We start from the raw sequence: 16192 nt of genomic DNA on the forward strand, positions 1-16192 counted from the left end.
AGGGCCAATGAGGAATGGGGATAAAGTGGAGAAAAAAGGACCTGCCCCTACCCATGGCGGAAGGGCAACAGGGCGGAGCGCGGGCTAATCGTCCGACAGGAAGAGGGCGACTCCTGCCAAAATCCACTTGTCCTCGACGTCGTCCGTTTCTAGGCTGCGGTGTGTGGGGGGGAGAAATGGATTGGTGTGTGTGCAAAAGGGCGATCAGGTATGGGTGTTGATGCGCGTTCAGGCATGGCCGCGGATGTGCGTTCATCTGTGCCCTCCGTTGCACCCCTGCACGAGGGTTTCCCTCTTACTTCAAATCGACGGAGCAGACGAAGGTGGCGCCCCGGTCCGAGGTGATATAGAGGGGCGTCTCCAAGTAGCGGGCGTCGGATGCACGGGCGAGCTGCCCGTCCTGTTCATTGGTGACACAGTAAACATAGACGAGCGGCATGGAGAAGAAGATGTTCTTCGGCACGGACTCCACTATATTGCCATACGACACGTTATCACTTAAGTTTTCCATATCAAATGTGAAGGAGTCATTTTGAGAGTTAACAAACCAGGAGGCACCCTGGAGAAACAACCCATGGATGTACAAAGAATTGTTTTTATTGTTAAGATCTTCCACTTTGGTGATATTTGTGACGTGCCACTTGAGCTTTAGCTTATCTATAGGTACTTTATTCTCATGTGAGAACTTCTGTTTAATGGCGGTTAGGAAAGAAATGGGATTGAAGAGAGCAGACAACCATACAGAACTGGGCAAGAAAATATTGCACCTTATTTTTGCAATCCATTCTTGTAAAAAAATTACTCTCAATTTGAAATCTTCAAACCATGGAAGTAGTTTCTTTTTGGATGGATAGGAGAAGTTCTTCCATATTTCTGGGATGTTATGTAGCAGCAAAGCTTTGATGCTAAGTTGTATTTTACTATTCATATTTAGGATGCCATCGAGAACTAGCTTGATTTCGACCAAGCTGTCATGGATACAATCAATGAGTGTGTTAAACTTCTCGGCCTCCTTCAATGCGATGACCATAAATGTGTTCGTCTCTGTGTCTTCTATTTTCAAGTCGCTTATGTCGATTTTTTCTGGCAGTTCATTTAGAAGGCGATTAATAATATCGTATATAATTTTCGTTGTTTCATTTTTTCCACTCTCCGTTTCGCCGTCTCCTCCTTTGTTGCGGTCTTTCTTTCCTCGTTGGTCCGACTCCTTGTGGCGCTTTCCATCATCTTTGCTGTCACCACTGGGGAGACTTCCCTGTTTACTCCCAATGGGGTTACCTCCAACGGGGTTACTCCCAATGGTACTTCCACTGGGTTTACCTCCACCGGGGATACTACTCCCAACGCCGTCTCCCGCGGCGCCGGTCTTTTCCCCCTTTTCGTGAGAACCCTCCGAGGAGGAAATATCCCGACTGCTGATCTCTTGCAAGTTCTGCAGGATTCTGGAGCACTCATTTTTCATGTATTCAATTTCTGCGTTCACGTGCAGACCCAGCAAGCAGGTCTGTTCTTTTTTCAATTTTTCATCAACATATTTTTTTAATTGGGCAATGTTGTATTTGGTGCAGTCAGGAAATTTGAACACTTCGAAGAGGATGTTCGTCCTGGTGTCTTTGAGGACTGCCTTCTCATCCATTTCGTCCTCCTTGTCGTTTCCTCGGCAGGCCTCAGGCTTCTTTCCCTGTGGGACACCTCGCCCCGTTTCGTCGCTGTCTGGATGGTCCTCTCCATCTGCATCGTTTTCGTCGTCTCCGTTACCGACTTGGCGCACCTCTCCGATAACCGCGTGGCCATTAATACCAACCACATTTTTGTATATCTCCTTGAGCACATTTTTGACGTACGTCTTATTTATGCGTCTGTCCCATATATCCGTGATGTGCCCGCCGTAGATTATTTCCCCTATGAGGAAGAGAACGTCCGCAAGAGGGAAGCTGTTGTAACTCTCCAAATACCTCTTGATGATATTAAAAGAGATCTCCAGATCATTATCGTTGAAGGAATACGATTGACTGAATCCAATTTTTCCGTATAGAAACCTTCCCAATAGTAAGCTATGATAATAGGAGAGACCAAAAATGACATTTTTTAGCTTATCGTCGTAGTCCCTATTTTGGAATCTCTCCAAACAACATTTGATGTTATCCTTCAGGCTGAAAGACTTTTCATTGTTAATCCTGAAGCACTTTTTTAGTAGTTTCTCCGGTAACAGTTTGGTGTCTTTTTCGGAAGGGATGGCTGATGATAAGAATAGACGGAAATTCGGGTGCGAATCGGTTAATATTTTGTCCAGTATTTCTTCAAATTCTTTTAGCCATTTGGTCATGAGGTGGATGTTCTGCAGGAATATGAATCCGCCTGATTTGGATGTCTCCCTGAGGTACTTCAGCGCAATGCTCTCCTGCCCCTGCCCCATGGAGATATTCACGTAGGAGATGGTTTCTTCAGTGTGCTGTTCCCCATTTGTATGGTCACCTTTTTGCTCATTTTTTTTGGCAGTGTTCGCGCTGCTTTTCTTTCCCCTCTTCAGCTTCGCTACGTACTCCTCGATATCCTTAGAGGGGTCATTTCCCGGTGTCAACAGAAATAAAACGGGCGTCTTGTTGTCGATGTATTCCTCCAGTATTTTGCCCAGTGCGTAAGTATTCTTCTCATCATTCGTCATTTTGATGTTCCTCTGGATGTAATTTTTCAGCGCCACAGGGAATCTGTCCTTCCGCAATATCCTTATTAGTAGCAGCTTGGAGAAGTCCTTCAAATTGTTATACTTTCTTGGCAGTTCCTCATTCTCTACCTTGTCACTTAGGAACCACTGCTTCCACGACATACTCTCGCTTTCTAAGCTCTCTGTAAGATTATCAAACTGGTTCAAATTCTCTAAATTTTTACAATCTTCATATAGGTCTTCACTCATGAAGGACTTATTGATGAGCTTCTTTTCTCCTCTGTCATTTTCTCTTTGGCTTGCTTTTAGTGCACACTTGGGATTTATAAACATGTCTTCCTCCTCTTGGGTAATGTTTCCGTTTAGCTTCTCCAGGTTTAACATGATGAGGCACTTCACGATGAGCTTGTCTCTTTCTAGGAGCCCCTTATCTATGTACATCCACATTTTCTCGATTAGAAGACTGATCAGTACGTTCACTCTCTTCTGCACTTCGTTTTTGTCTATCTTTGTTTCTTCACTCTGTGTATCTTCTCCGTCCAGGTCGTCACTTTCGAATTCGATGCCATTCGACTCGCTTCCACCAGATTCGCTTCGACCAGACTCGATGCCACCAGACTCGACGCCACCAGACTGTTTGCTCTCTAGGCTGGTCATATCCAGGTGTTCCTTTTGGGGGCCCTCGTCTCCCTTCTGCGCGCTGGCCGGGGCCTCCACTTCAGCAGCAGCGGGCGATTCGGGTTTGGCGACCCCTTCTGGTTCGACTGGGTTTGGGCCCGCTTCTGATTCGATTGGGTTTACGCCGGATTCTGCTTCTTCTGAGTTTACTCCCGCTTCTAATTCGACTGGGTTTGCGCCCGCCTCTGCTTCTGCTGGATTTACGCCCGCTTCAGGTTCGGGTTCCATTGGCCTCGCGTCATTTTCAAGTGCGGTCTGAGTAGCGGCAGGTTCGGATTCTCCTGGATTGGCAACCACTTCCGGTTCAGTCGGTTCGGCTGCCACTTGGGGTTCTTCCGGTTTTTCTCCTGTCTCCTCTTCTCTTGGCTCATCCCGATTGGCGGCCGCTTCGGGTTCGGCCGCCTGGACCTGTACTTCCGGCGCTTCCGGTTTTGCTCCTGTCTCCTCTTCTTTCGGTTCATCTAGGTTAGCGGCAATTTCGGGTTCTGTTGTGCTGGGGCCCCCTTCTGGCTCGACCGCTTCTTCCGGTGCTTCCACTGCTTCCATCGGTTCCATCGTTTCCGGTTTTTCGGTTGTTTCCTCTTGTCTTGACTCAACCGGGTTGGTTACCCCTTCTTGCCCAGTTGGGATGGGGGAACCCTCTGGCTCGGCTGGACTGGCTATAATTTCCGGTTTGATTGGACTGACGATGACTTCCGATTCGATTGGCCCTTCCGCCTCCTGAGTTACTTCCACCTTCGTGTCTATTTCCCCCTTCGCTGCCACTTGTCCCCCCTTGACGAGCACCCTCTTGCGGCGGCTCTTTCCCCTCGGTTGGGGGCCTCTGCTGGGGGGTCTGAACTGAGCACAGTCATTGAGGCACTTGATAAAGATCTTCAAAAAGATCTCCAAAGAGTAAAAGTAAAACGAATGAATTTTTTTGAGCTTCTGCAGGATGAAGAAATACATCACCCCCCGTCTGGACAAAGGTCTATACAAATTGATGATGGTATTGATGTGCACTTCTGTGGTTTTCACTATTTCGGTTTTTTTCGTAATGTTCTCACTGAGCAGTTTCGTCGTTTCTAAATTTTCAATGAGAGAAACATCTTCCAGGATGTCTCCCTTTGCATTGGTTAGCTTCTGTAAGATGGACGATTGGAGAAAAGATAGCTGACACATGTAGTCATACTTAAGTAAGGATAATTTTTTTCTCTTTTTGGACAAATGGTTGAATTCGTTTTCTAGGGTGATGGATAGGAGATGCTCCTCCAAATCGTCAGGCGTTACAGTGAAATTGATGAGAGAGCAGGCTGACTGGACCTCTGGTTGGTAATGCGGATTGGACAACTGAGTATGCAGGATAATGTAGAAGGAGGGGTGGAAAACGTGTTCCTTGTCGTTAATATTAATGTAGTAATTGTTTTTTCGCCTTATTATATTTTTTGAAATAATATTGTACAGTGAGTTATCGATGTTTTCATCCGCATTTTCTATGATAATGGAATAGCCAAATGAGAGACACTCGATTATTTTTTTAAAAAGCATACTGTCGTTTATGTCTGTGATTATTAGCTTTTCGCTTTTCTCCTTTTGGCTGTTGATTAGCCATTTGAGGCTTTCCATTTGAGGATCTATAATGATGGGGAATTTTTCGCTGTTTTCCAGGATCAGGTTATTTTCTATGCACACCGAGTTTAGGGTTAATCCCTGCTTGCTCAACTTAGAAAGAGTTTCTTCGTTTATTAGGAGATCCAAGTTGAAGCTGCTCACTGAGAAGATGTCGTATGGGAGGTCTTCCTTGGAGTCCTCCGCGCAGGGGGGAGCATCTCCTCTGTGTAGCGCATCATCTCCCCCCGTTTGTTCTAAATCGCTCTGATCTCTACCCACGCCGCTGCTCGGAATGGAAGCACCAGCGGTGGAAGCACCCGCAGTGGAAGCACCCGCGCACTCCTTTGCCGTGCTAGCCGAGGCGCCCGCCCCCTTGACGGGCTTCTCCTTTCCAGCGCTCTTTTGCAGCTTCTTAAGCACTTGGCTGAAGACCTCGTTCTGAATCTGGTTCTTCCTATTCAACGTCTCAACACATTTTGTCATAATTTTGTTTCTGTACTTTTTGGTGAATCCTCCGCAGAAGGTAACAAAAGTGGAAGACAATAGTATATCCGTGAGGATGGTTTTGTTTTTCTTCTTCAAAGCTTCATACTGATTAGACCAGGATATTTGTTCACTGCTCAAAGCGTCTATCAATCTGATGGAGAGTTCCAACTTGGTTTTAAGTTTCTTCTCTTCCAAAATGACAAGGTCTCTTTCGTAGAGAGCGTGATCATATTGACTTATAAGAGTGCTGAGCTGGGCTTTAAGGGACTGTACTTTTTCTCGTACCGTCTGTAACTTGTCGTTTGCTTCTTCCAAGCTTTTTTTCGTACTTTCTAGGAGGGTTCTCTTGGGTAAAATATTTTGTATAATTTTGTGAAACGATGTAACATTTAGAACCCATTCAGCTAGCCCTGCAGCAGCTTTGGATTTTTTCTGAATCGCATTTTTGTTGAAATGGGGAAGGTTAATTAGATTCTCTACGTACTTGAAGTTGCAATCTGGAACTAAATTTTCGTCAATCTTATTTTTGTAGTCTTTAAGTAGGGAGATAAATTTTTCTGGATTGATCATCATTTTCTGAGCAGACTTCCAACTTCTATCTTTAATTTTTCCAAACTTGTCGACCGAGATCGTCGTGTCGATTGTTGCTAATAGCTGCATAACTGCTGCGGTGATGTCTTCCACTCCTGGAGGCGGTTTATTTAGTGTCTTTAATTCTTGTATGTTTTTTTTGTTCAGTGTGTTCAATGCCTCTTCCGCTTGTTCTATGAGGGGAATTCCCAAGGCTATGTCATTTTCACATTCCTCCTGCTGCTTGAGCACCGTTTTTTGGATTTCTAGACAATTCTGTTCTTCTATATCTGCCAAGTCGCTCTCTTTCTTAACGATCATCTTTTCATTTCCAATGTCTATGGCATATTTTTCTGCGGCTTCTTTTTTCTCTTCCGATATTTTTTTTTTTTCCTTGAGGCAATTTTTGATATTTTCCACGTTTGCGCTGGTTTCGTTCATTTTGGTGATTCCGCTTTTGAGCATATCCATTTTGCTGCTTATACTGCTGATGTTTTTTAGCAGCATCATGTGGTAGGTCTTGATACTCTCCAGGTACAGCTTGGGGGTGATGTAGATATGCGCCCTCTCTTGGGCGTAGTAGTTGGAGGCGATTTCGAGCAAGTCCTCGTAGCACTCCTTCAGGTACTCCGTCACGATTCCCTTCAGGTTGACGTGCTCCTCGGGTGGGGCAGCGGCAGAGACAGCGACAGTGGTAGCTGTAGTGACAGGGGTAGTGACCGGGGCAGTGTCAGCGGCGATGGACACTGCTGCTCCGCTCTGCGGCGCGCCCCCCAGGCAGTCCTCGCTGAGCTCTATGTCCCCAGTGCGCAGGTTCATGTAGATGTCGCTCACGTAGTTCTGCCCCACGCAGAGAAGCGAGTCGGACTCCCAATTATAATAAATGTCAATCAGTGTGTTGTTCAGGATGCATTGGAAGTTATTCGACTTGTCTCTAAAATTGTTGCTGGTGGGGGAGAAGCAAAGAATGAAATGCAAATTCTCATTGACCTTCTTCAGGTAGTACTCGAATATGCTATTGTCCGTCTCCTGGACGCCGTCCGCCTTGGCAATATTCCTCATATTCTGAACAATGTAGTCCTTCTCCTCTTTTGTATACAAATCGATAATATTATTTGAGCACATGTATTCATTGACGTAGATGAAGAAGCTATCATGAATTTTACTCTCCTTTAGGAACAGAATGATATCTTCATTTTTCATACCACACTTGTAAAAAATATTTTGTAAATATTTCTTCACATCATTATCTGTGCACTGTGCAGAGAAGTCCATCTCGAAAAAAGTCTTCGACGAAATGTACGAGGAAAACTTAGAGATGGTTGTCTTGCCGCATCCACCAATGCCTAGCAGCAAAGCATGTGATTTTAGATTGTCTATAATTCGGATTAACTTACAAATATGTCTTATTCCCTCATTAAAAAGGACGATATTTAGATTATAAAATGTATTGTATTCATTTAGTTCCTCTGTTAAGTAGGCAGTAAGGTCGTCCATATTTCTGCACATATCGTAGACCTTGTCGTTGTATCCACTTGTTGTACTTCCTCTATGGAAGTTGGAAAAAAGCAAAGACTTGTCATTTTTCATCACAAATTTGTTTATCTCATACTTGTTGTACATTTTTTTCACTATATCGATAATGAGTGTTTTGAATTTCTTCTTATCGGCCTTGTTTAGCTTGTCGGAGTATGCCCTTTCACATTCATGTAGCCAAAGGAAGAGCAACTTATCGCAATCTTGGAAGACCGTAGGTTGTGCAGTAAGTAAGCCCTTCACAATGCTGTGAATATCTCGAAGGTTAAATTCGTAGTAAAAATAGGTGGCGGTCCTTTTGAAAGTTTTCTCTATATTGTAAAAGAGCGAAATGGTCGACTTTAGGATGGATGGAACTAAGTCCGCTACGTCCTGCTTGAAGCTGTTAAAATGTCCCTTGAGGAGGACACTAAAAATGCTGTTAACGGTGTTATTCTCTGGGAAGCTAACATTTAGGATGAAGAAGTGTCGGAGCAGTCTTGGATTAACCGTAAAGTTTCCCCTGTTATAATTCATACAAGACATGAGCTTTGTATTCACTATTTTGATGAGGTTTAATTTTTCCAAATCAAACCAAGAATTTGTGTCGATATATTGGCATAACAACTCAATGGCACTTTGTGTGTTGTAATCATCACACTTTGGCATGTTAATGTCATCGATAAAATAGATCAACTTCTGTTGGAAGGGGGGGCTAAACTGCTTGCCCGATTTTTTTTCCAAACAGCTTTGCATTAAGCACTGCACATTCTTAGCATTCGTGTAATAGTTGAAAATCATGTAGAAGCTTTTGTATTCTTCCCTTTCTTCACTTAGAATTTTTTTACACAGCAGAGTTTTTCCCACTCCTGTTTTTCCGATAAATAGAATGGGCATGCTAGACTTAAGGAACACTTTACTTATATACTTGTAGGAGGAACTTTCCACCGTTTCGACGAATATGTCATCCTGGAGAATATGACTTGGGTCGACTTCATTCTTTATTTCACTCTCGTCCCACTCTTTGAATTTATTACCTTCTATGAAAAAATCGAACACGCTAATTTTCCTATTCACCTTGATACTTTTAAAGGTATTTTTCCAGTACTTGTCGAAGCTCTTTTTATAGTTTGTATTGTCTTTCTCTCCAAGGAAGCTTCCAAAGGACCATATCACTGAGTAGACGAAGTAGTGTTCTATGCTCTCGAAATTGTTATCCTTTAGCAGGATGTCTAGCAAGGCTGCCAAGGATTGGATGTGCGAAATGGGAGATACTTTAACGGACGTGTTCACCGTGGTGAGGTACGCAAAAGTGGGTTCTATATATTTGTACATTAACTTTTCAAAGGACTTCTTAACGGTGGCATTAAAATTTTCATGCTTGTCAATCCAGGAGAGGAAGTAATTCTTCCAGAGATCATTCGGGTCTACACAGAAGTAGACCAGCCCTGCTCTCGATATCGTAGCTGGAGTTGCAAACATTAAGTCGCTAAACTCGAAGATTAAGTTCATGTGGTTTTTCAACAGAATTCTCTCATTTGACGATAGGGTCAGCACTTTGTTATCGTCCATCACGGAATTCATATTTTCTATCCAGTGTGAGTCCAAATTTCCATCGAAGATGATGTAGGCCTTATCGCAGTCTTCCCTCTTTGAGTAGTTTCTCATATATTTGGAGAACACGCCATCTTTCCATTCCCTCGTCTTTATATGGACATTTCCGTACAAGTCATCAATACTGATCGATTTTGGGTTGATTCGGATGCTCACCGTTTTTAGGTTCTGTTGCTTTTGGTATTCCATCAGCATGTTGAAGAGGGTCGTCTTTCCGCACCCCGCCTCCCCCATGATGAACACGCAGTGCCTTATGTTGATGATATCGTTGAGCTGCATTATTTTTTTAACGAAGTAGTTCAGTCCGAACAGGTGGTTCCTCCTGCAGATCTCCATCAGCTCTTCTTCTATCGCGTTCTGGTGGAACGGCCCGGCGGTCGGGTTCGACGGAGAGTTTTCCTGGACGTTATGGGGATTAGCGGCGTTAGCGGGGTCATCGTCTTTCTGCGGGGCGTTTACTACTCCATTTAGGACGATTTTTTCATCCCCTCCGACCTTGTCTTCCGCCACCCCATCGTTCGACGCACCGTTCGACGCACCGTTTGCGCTCCCCCCCTGATGGGAAAAGAATATGTCGTTGAGGAGCCCGGAGAAGACGGGGCAGTTGGAGGCAGATATCTTCGCGATGTTAATGTCGTGTATGGCCGAGTAGAGCAATTTGTTCTCGTCCAGGTCTGGGTAGGTCCTCTTGAGGAACCCGGCCTTGGTAAGAACACTCTTGATGCTTCTCAGCCCCCAGTCGCAATGCTTCTCCTTCAGTAGACTTTGCGCCAGATCGAAGAAGGTGGTAAATTTTATAGACAAGTACTTTGCATCAACGTATCCCTCAGCCATGAGCATATTTTCACAAATCTTATTAAAGTCTGGAACAATGACCGTGATGGGTCTGAATAAAATTTTGAGGCTCTCTGGCAATTTGGATCTGCCCAGATAATCCGGGTTCATGGTGATAAAGACGGCGCAGTTTTTTTTCACGATAATTTCATCCGATCCGATTATGCAAACATTATTATTATTCCGTTTGCAGTCCAGGATGGACTTAAATTGGATGGAGCACACAGACAGCACTTCCGGGATGAGCCTATTGAATTCGTCGAAGCAGCACCAGCACCCAGTGCTCCCAATTCCCTTAAATATATTCCCCATACTTTTATAATCCAGTTGATCCGAGCAATTAAACACGTAGCAGTTTTTTCCAAAGAAGCTCGACAAATCTTTTGTCGTCTCAGTTTTTCCCGTTCCTGCAGGGCCAGCGGGAGCGCATCCCATATAGAGACTTAGCGCCTGCGTAGCTGTGATGTATATACGGCTAGTCAATGGAGTAATGACCAGCCTTTGGTAATTGCCGATGTAATCATAGGAGTAGTCAAAGGAGCAGTCCATGATTTTTATTTTTATATAAAGCTTCTTGAAATCTAGAGAGTTTTCTTCATAAATGTTCTTTTCATCTGTGTGGTTTCCCATGGATTGATTCACCTCTTTCTCTGTTGTTTTCTCCACTGATGTGGTTGTCTTTCCCCCTTGCTCCATCTCCTCGGTTACTTCTTCATGTTTTCCTGCACCGTGACTTCTTTGTCCATACCTCTCAGTACTCCCCCAAGACGGAGAACCAGCACTCGTCTTATCTTTAAAGTATGGGTACATCCTAATTTGCGACTGCCAATCGAACATGTTTATCGAAATGGGGTTTTTATTTTTTAGGATGACTTCAAGAATGTCTCTGTAGAAAGTGTCCAGAGTAATTATGCACATAATTTTGATTCTGTTCTTCATGGTCAGTTTTTTTTGAACCTTTTTAATTACATTTTCCAGTTGAGTGATGTGATTTTTATAGTAAGCCTTGAGCTGTTCCTTCACATTTGAATCTCCCTTTCGTAGAATATTTTCAACATCGTGAACGAAAAAGATGGAGTTGCAAAGGATAAAAACTTGCGATAAGTAATTCTGGTCTATCCATTTGTCTTTCTCCATATTGTACATGTGTTTCAATTTGAAGAGATTTCCAATGTAGTACTTGAGGGTGTATTTGATGTGCTTGATGATGTCGTTTAGGTAGCACTCGACCTTTCCCTTGAGCGCTAGGGGCTCGTGGAAGCTGCATACTTCTTCTCCGTAGGACGAGATCAGCTTCGTGATAACCTCGTTTGGGACCTGCACAGGGGGGTGCTCAGCGGGGGGGACACATGAAGCGTCGTCTTGAGCATGAGGGGCATATGGAGCGTCGGCTGGACTGCTCCCCTTTGGGGGCTTTCCGCCTGTGGATCCGTCCATATTGACTTGGTTCCCCATATTGACTTCGTTGCCCAAACTAACTTCCTTCCCCAGACTGACTTCGTTCCCCAGCTCATACTCCGTGAGGACCTCCCTGCGCGTTACGAACCTCCGGATTGAGAGGAAAATCTTCTGCACGTGGGTGTTGACGAGCTTGAAGTTGTTTCCATTGGAGAGAATATCGATCAAGTCGGTAGACGATATGAAGAAGAACCTAGGGAAGGACTTCCGCTTGGAATCAAGGTACTCGTTTAGAGGCTTCTCACTCTTGCATAGCTTCACCTTTAGTTCTTCTAGCTTCTCTATAATTCCCTCCTCATTAGCGAAATCCACCACCTTGGTGTTGTTCCCAATAATTTGCTTCAGCATTTCTAAGTACTCATCATTGATGGTGAGAAAAAATTTGGAGTACAAAGGGAGTTCCTTTTTCACTTCCTCCGAGTAGACATACATATTTTGAAGATACACCCAGAGCTTCTCTATATCTTTGAGTAGGAGAATCACTTCGTAAATATTGGAGATTTTTTTCTGCCAGATGTTTAGCTCCGTTGAGAAGAAGAGGAAGTACTTTGATGAGAAGCAGTTCTGAAGACTCATTTGATGTTCCTCTATGGTCTCAATGCACATATCATCAATGTAGGTAAGAATGATCCCATTTTTGTAATCCTTATTCTTAAAATGGATACCATCCCAGTAGTCGTGAAATTTTTGTATTATCTCCTCTATGCTCTTTTCATTATAAGCTTTGATGATAACTTCTTCTATCGACTCATGGTACTTTATCACATTTAGTTTGTAAAAATAGATTGTCAGTGTGTTTTCATCGATGAGAAGGTTAATCGGTTCTTGGTTGTCTTTGTATCTCTCCTCGTTTATGGTAACTTCGATCTCTTTTATGTGTCTCTGCTTAATGAAGGGCTTTTTTAATTCACCTATGACGGATACGAATTTTGTAGTGTCTTTCAGCTTGGCCATTTCTTCCTTCCATATATTGTGTTTCCTATCCACTTTGATTTTCTTAAACTCATTCTGTAGGTTTTTCATCTGTATGTCGAACTCTTCCACATCTAAATCGTTAAATGTAGAGAAAAGGAACCCGTTAAGCACTTGATCTTTTTTTTTTATAAACATCCATAGCTTTTCTATTTCATCGATTTCTTTTTCTAAATTGTCAATATCCTTGCTTAACTCTTCTACGTTGTCTATTTTTACGATGTTTTGTGAAATTTGCTCCACCTTTATCACTTCTTCTTTAATTTCTTGTACGTATTTTTTCATATTTTCCAGCTCTTTCAGGGACCCTTCGTAGCCACTGCTATGTGTATAGACGGTGGAAGTTTCCAGATTTTTTTTTATGTTTACAAACTTGTTGTAGTTAAGCTTCATCGTTTTTATGCTTTCCTTTTCTTCCTTGACGAATTCTTCCTTTAGCTCCTTTTCCTTTTTACAGATGCAGACGGATTTCAGCTTGTGGTAGAAGCTGAGTAAATTTCGGATCACTTCTATTTGGTTATCTTCACCCTGGCGTGGGAACTCCTCGAAGGGGTTACCTACAGGGGGATTCGATAAAGCGGTCTTCCCTGGAGCGGTCTTCCCCAGTGCGGTATCGCCCCCCCCGCCGTCGCTCCTCTTCGCCTCCTTCCTGTTGCGCAGGTTGGATTCCTCGCTGTTCAGCACCGCAATGTAGCTCTTCAGCCTCTTCACCAAGTTGGCTTCTATGCAGTCCACGAATTTCATTTTACTTGAGTCGATAAAGTTGGCAATGCCTTCGTTGTCCTTCACCTTCAGGAAGGCGCTGCCTGCGCCCTGCGCGGGGGAGTCTGATGGGGTTCCATTTGTGCCGCTTTTCCCACTTGGGTCGCTTCCGCCATTTGTTACTCTTCCGCCACTTTGACCGCTTATCAATTCGTCGATGTACCTCTCGATGAAAGACTCGTCCTCCAGAGAGGCTTGCACCACGTTCCCCTCACGGTGCACCTGTTCTAGTATTGGCTCCACCATCCCCGCATCGATGGACCCATATAGTATGTACTGCTCGATGGTATTTATGTCATATATCGACTTGGAGAAATTGCTCAGAAATTTTTCAATGTTAACATTTAGCTCAATCAGCTTGGCGGTGCTCAACTCTTTGTTTCTGATCAAATCGAGAATGCGTTCTCCTTTTTTTATTAAGTCTTCTAACCGATCGTTTATAAATTTTTTCACGAACGTGGTTTTGTCTGTTACTCGGCTGTACACCTTCAGGGCCAAGGGACTGTTTCGGGTGTCTTCCCCCTTCAGCTTCACCGATATGTGGATGGTTCCCGTGGTGAGTGGGGGGTGTTCCTCCTTTCCGCCGCTTTCATCTCCTTGGCCGATTTCCCCCTTGCCCGGATTCTCTTGGTTTTTCGCGTCTACCCCTTTAACCGCGTCTACCCCGTTAATCGCGTTTACCCCGTTAACCGCGTCTACCCCGTCAACCGAGTCTACCCCTTTCACCGCTTCTACCGCCTCCACCGCTCCTGGAGCCAAGTTGAAACCCCCTTCGGCAGGGACGATGGCATCCGTCGCCGCCCCCTGTTCCCCATAAGGGAAGTACTTGACGATGTAAAACCCATTGTTAAGATCATACAGGGTGTATTTCACGTCGTGGTGAATCCCATCCTGTTCATACGTGATGCTGATCTGGAATTTATCTCCTCCGATTTTTTTCTTTTCGTTCAAGGAGTTTCTAGCTATGAGAAAGAAAATGTGGGGTTCTTTTAAAGAAATGGGTTCTAACAAGCCAGACCCAAAAATCAGGGTCTTCTTTGGATCGATATTGTAGTAATACTCCAGAACGCACTTATTAGTCGTGTAGCATTTGTCATTTATGGAGAGGTGCACATCACAGATGTTGTTTTTAATTTTGTCTTTTGCACTAGGCGCAATGGTGTAAATGTAATTCTCATTAATGTAGATTCCTTCACTGAACAGGTCGACATCATCAGACGTATATTTTATACTTATCTTTCCTTCGTTCATAAATCCTTTTCCCTTCAAGAGTATTTTTTTCCCACCGTCCATATCGCAGTGTTTTGGAAGTAGGGAAAAAATGGCATACTTGGGTCCTATAATTCTACTTATATTCATCACGTAAATTTTTTGCTTAGAATCTGTGATGATCAAATTGGCGTCCACAAAATCGTACGTGATTGAGCACAGGTTGATAGTACTCGTTGGGTCATCTTGCTCGTGAGTTTCTCCCCTTACTGTTCCTTTTGCTTTGTCCACTTGGCTGAGTAGTTGGTTCCCCTGTTTACTTGTTGCGGATCCATTCTGCGCGTTGGTAGCTCCCGTGGTTATGCTGGCAATTCCTCCCATTCCGCTAGACGCAGAACCCGTTTCAGCATCCTTACTCCTAACCATGGTATATTTCAAATCTTCCAACTTAAACGTATCATACAGTTTCAACATATTCAGCTCTGCATTATTGTACCCTATTTTGCTGTACTCTATTTTGCTATACTCTATTTTTCGGTTCCCTTTTTCATCACTAACAATGTTGTATCCCCCGAAAATGAAAATGATATTTCTGTCGATAGACTCCACCATGACGCTTCTGCAGAATACTTTGGACACATTGAAAGAGTAGGAGAAATCTATTTCGGACCATTCGTTGTTGCTTAAGTTGCAGGCGTACATGTCATTAAAGCTGACTTCCGCATTGGTTCCACCCAAAATGAATAAATTCTTTTCATTGATGAAGGAGACATGTCCGTATCTATTCGAGGGGATGCTACCCTTGCAGGATCGTAGAATCCACTGGTTTGTCAAAATGTCGTATTCATACAAGTCGTTGAAGCTGCTTCTGTCGTACCCGCCGTACCCCCCAAATAGGATTAGGCTGAAATATTCGTATTCGTTTGAATTTTTCAGGACAATTTTGTTGTTTTTTACGCTTAATTGGTTTCTTTCCCCCGAAGATTCCTCCCCGTCGTCTTCAGCTCCATCTTCTGTTTCGTCTGCTGCTTTGTCTGCCACTTTCTCCTCCGCTTTCTCTGCCGCCTCCTCCGATGCCCCTTTCTTACTTACGTATAGGTCTAAGCTGGAGAAGTACCTCGGGGCGGGGACAACACAGCTACCCTGACTGGCTAGCGCACCTTTGTCACAGCTCAGATATTTGCCTAATTTTTTCAAGTGCACACTGTTCAATATATAACTGTTATTGTTCCCATCGTCTTCCGAATCCACTTTTGTGTAATCGTCTTCTCCGCTTAATTTCGATCCTTCGTACATTTCGTCATCTCTCTCTGCCTCGCTTTGGGAAGACCCAGGCGCCGTCTCCACCCCCTCAGCCGCTTCTTCGGCGGCAGTCACCTTTACCTCCGCAAAGGTTTTATTTGCGCTGTTAAAAATCCACAAGTCATTAAGCGCAATAAAGGGCACTTCGCTGTTTAGCCCGCCAAAAATGACAACATAGTTTTCCAGCAAAGTGCACGAGTTGTGGTAGCACCTAGATTTGGGCTTCACTTTGCTCCTTAACGTTTCATACTCGACTTTCTCCTTTTTGATGTGCACCAGATAGGCGTCGTTGCAGACGGTGCCCGCGCCGTCGTCACGATTGCTGCCATTGTCACCATCGCCACTTTCGCTACCGTTTCCACCATCTTTGTCGCTACCCTTTTCATTCGTCTCCGCGTCGATTTTGAACCCCCCGAAGAGCAGCACCCCCCCCAAGGTGAAGTTCACGCTGTAACCAATGACGCTCTTCTCCTGGGCGCTGCTTTTGAGCTCGGTCAGACTTAGGGCCTCATACTGCCCTTCGGGATCCTTTGTCAT

At 44.1% G+C, this 16192-nt stretch overlaps 1 protein-coding gene across 1 annotated transcript; it reads right to left on the minus strand.

Annotated features, from left to right (window-relative positions):
* Positions 1 to 84: 84 nt before the first annotated feature.
* On the minus strand, positions 85 to 16192 carry C922_04154 (hypothetical protein; the record flags this gene model as incomplete). Its single annotated transcript, XM_008819739.1, has 2 exons — positions 85 to 154; positions 300 to 16192. The coding sequence occupies 2 exons, from the start codon at positions 16190 to 16192 to the stop codon at positions 85 to 87; spliced, it is 15963 nt and encodes a 5320-aa protein (XP_008817961.1).

The sequence above is a fragment of the Plasmodium inui genome, assembly GCF_000524495.1.
Source record: "Plasmodium inui San Antonio 1 unplaced genomic scaffold supercont1.20, whole genome shotgun sequence".
Lineage (NCBI taxonomy): Eukaryota > Apicomplexa > Aconoidasida > Haemosporida > Plasmodiidae > Plasmodium > Plasmodium inui.